General features: G+C 38.1%; 1 protein-coding gene across 1 annotated transcript in view; it reads right to left on the bottom strand.

The window, feature by feature from the left end:
- LOC109912948 (probable E3 ubiquitin-protein ligase HERC4) overlaps nucleotides 1–1,400 on the bottom strand; it is a 75,211-nt gene extending 73,811 nt beyond the window's left edge. The window contains exon 1 of the mRNA XM_048612601.1: nucleotides 1,154–1,400. Within this exon, the coding sequence (XP_048468558.1) occupies nucleotides 1,154–1,361 (208 nt within the window). The 5' untranslated portion in view covers nucleotides 1,362–1,400. The remainder of the gene's footprint in view (nucleotides 1–1,153) is intronic.
- Between the last annotated feature and the right edge of the window lie 369 nt (nucleotides 1,401–1,769).

Genomic DNA, 1,769 nt, shown 5'->3' with positions numbered 1-1,769 from the left:
AACTCAAAATCGAAACTCACTTCAAATCACCGTCTGAAAACTCCGTGGCTGGTCCTGCATAGACATGTGAGGCACCCCCTCTGGCAGGTTTCGGTAATTCATGAGTGAGTCTCCTTTTTAACATTTGATTGTTCGAATGTGGTCGAGTGGAGAAATACCTGCATGAATCTCATCTGAAGACAGCTCACACCATCAATGATTTACTTCAAAGCAATTTGCATTGGGATGCTCCTGACAGCGCCCCAACCTGAAGCAAACCACCAGTGACCCAAACCTCTATTTTTACCTTGAATGCAATTTGTTTTTTTGCCAAAAAAAATGGAAAGAACTGCGGAAGCTGGAAATCTGAAACAAAAACAGAAATTGCTGTAAAAGCTTAGCAGGTTCAGCAACATTTGCAGAGTGAAGTCAGAGTTAACGTTCCTGGTCCAGTGACCCTTCCTCAGAACATTTATTTGCTCACTGATTTATTTAACAGATCAATTTGTCAGTTTTCAATGTAACAAAAAACTTTTCATGTTAATGAATGTGGTGTATGGGAAGAATATTAACACAATTACTTATTTTAATCAAATCTAAATCATTGTAAACCCAGTCAGACATTTATTGGCATTACTGTTATTATTGAACCTCATGGAATGACAGACTGTATCTTCCAACTTCTGATAAAGATGTAAACATTTTGCAAGCTGCTTATACAGAGACATTGAGAGGGAATAGACAATTTAAATTAGTTAATTTCACGCGAAAGAGGGCTAGTTATATGAGTGCAGGCTGAATGGCCTTCTTTGGTGTCATGAACTTAATCAATCTCCATGCTCTCTGTTAATTTTTCTAATTCCCTGTGACAGGATTCACATCTGTTATTGTGTCTGTATTTTCAATGCATAAATTCATTAAAGAGATTATTCCCCATAGGTTTCTGATATTTTAGTTCACTTATAGATTTCGGATGCATAACTTCAGTCAACTCATTTATGGGTAAAATATCTGATAGAAACCAGATGTATTACATTTTCTGATGTTGTGAATTCTGTTTGAATTAATAAAGGAATTTCATACAACACTTTCCACAAGATTCCTCAAAGAGCTTCACAGCTCACAAGTGTACAGATCAATACAAGCATTAACCCTTGGGTATTTACTCACTTACCTGGCCGTGCTCTTTTCCTCTGCTCATTAAATAAAATGTAAACTCTGCCATTTTTCAATAAATACACAGTGAATCGAGCTCTGCAGCAGATCTGCTGAACTTCATCATCCCTGAAGATTTCATTCAAAGGGCTAACTTGTGGTAGTACCCCATCCATGTGGATTTCTGATCCCACTTGTCTGCATCTTGACTGCTCCCAGCATAACATGCTTGCCTCCACAGAACTGTATCTCTGCTTTGTGCACAGTGCTTACAACTTGCTGTTTCACTTCCTGCTAAACTGGCGTATTTAAATTGGCTTAGATCCAGTGTCTTGCTGAGTGCAGCAATCATATAAAAATTACATCATCAATATGTGAATAGACAAACAACTCTTGACAATGCTCAGAGAAATAGAAAGCAAATAAAAAAATGCAATGTAGGAGAAACAATAACTTGTTTGCTCACAGCAGGTCCCAAATAAAACCAAAAAAAGGATTTAGGGTTTGGGTTAGGTTTAGGGTAGGGTTAAGATTAGAGTTAGGGCTTGGGTTCGGGTTAGGGTTAGGGTTAGGGTTTACGGTTAGGGTTTAGGGTTTGGGTTATGGTTAGGGTTAGGGGTTAGGGTTTGGGTTAT

This window comes from Rhincodon typus, chromosome 1, assembly GCF_021869965.1.
Source record: "Rhincodon typus isolate 14 chromosome 1, sRhiTyp1.1, whole genome shotgun sequence".
Lineage (NCBI taxonomy): Eukaryota > Metazoa > Chordata > Chondrichthyes > Orectolobiformes > Rhincodontidae > Rhincodon > Rhincodon typus.
This window is presented reverse-complemented; position numbering and strand designations above follow the sequence as displayed.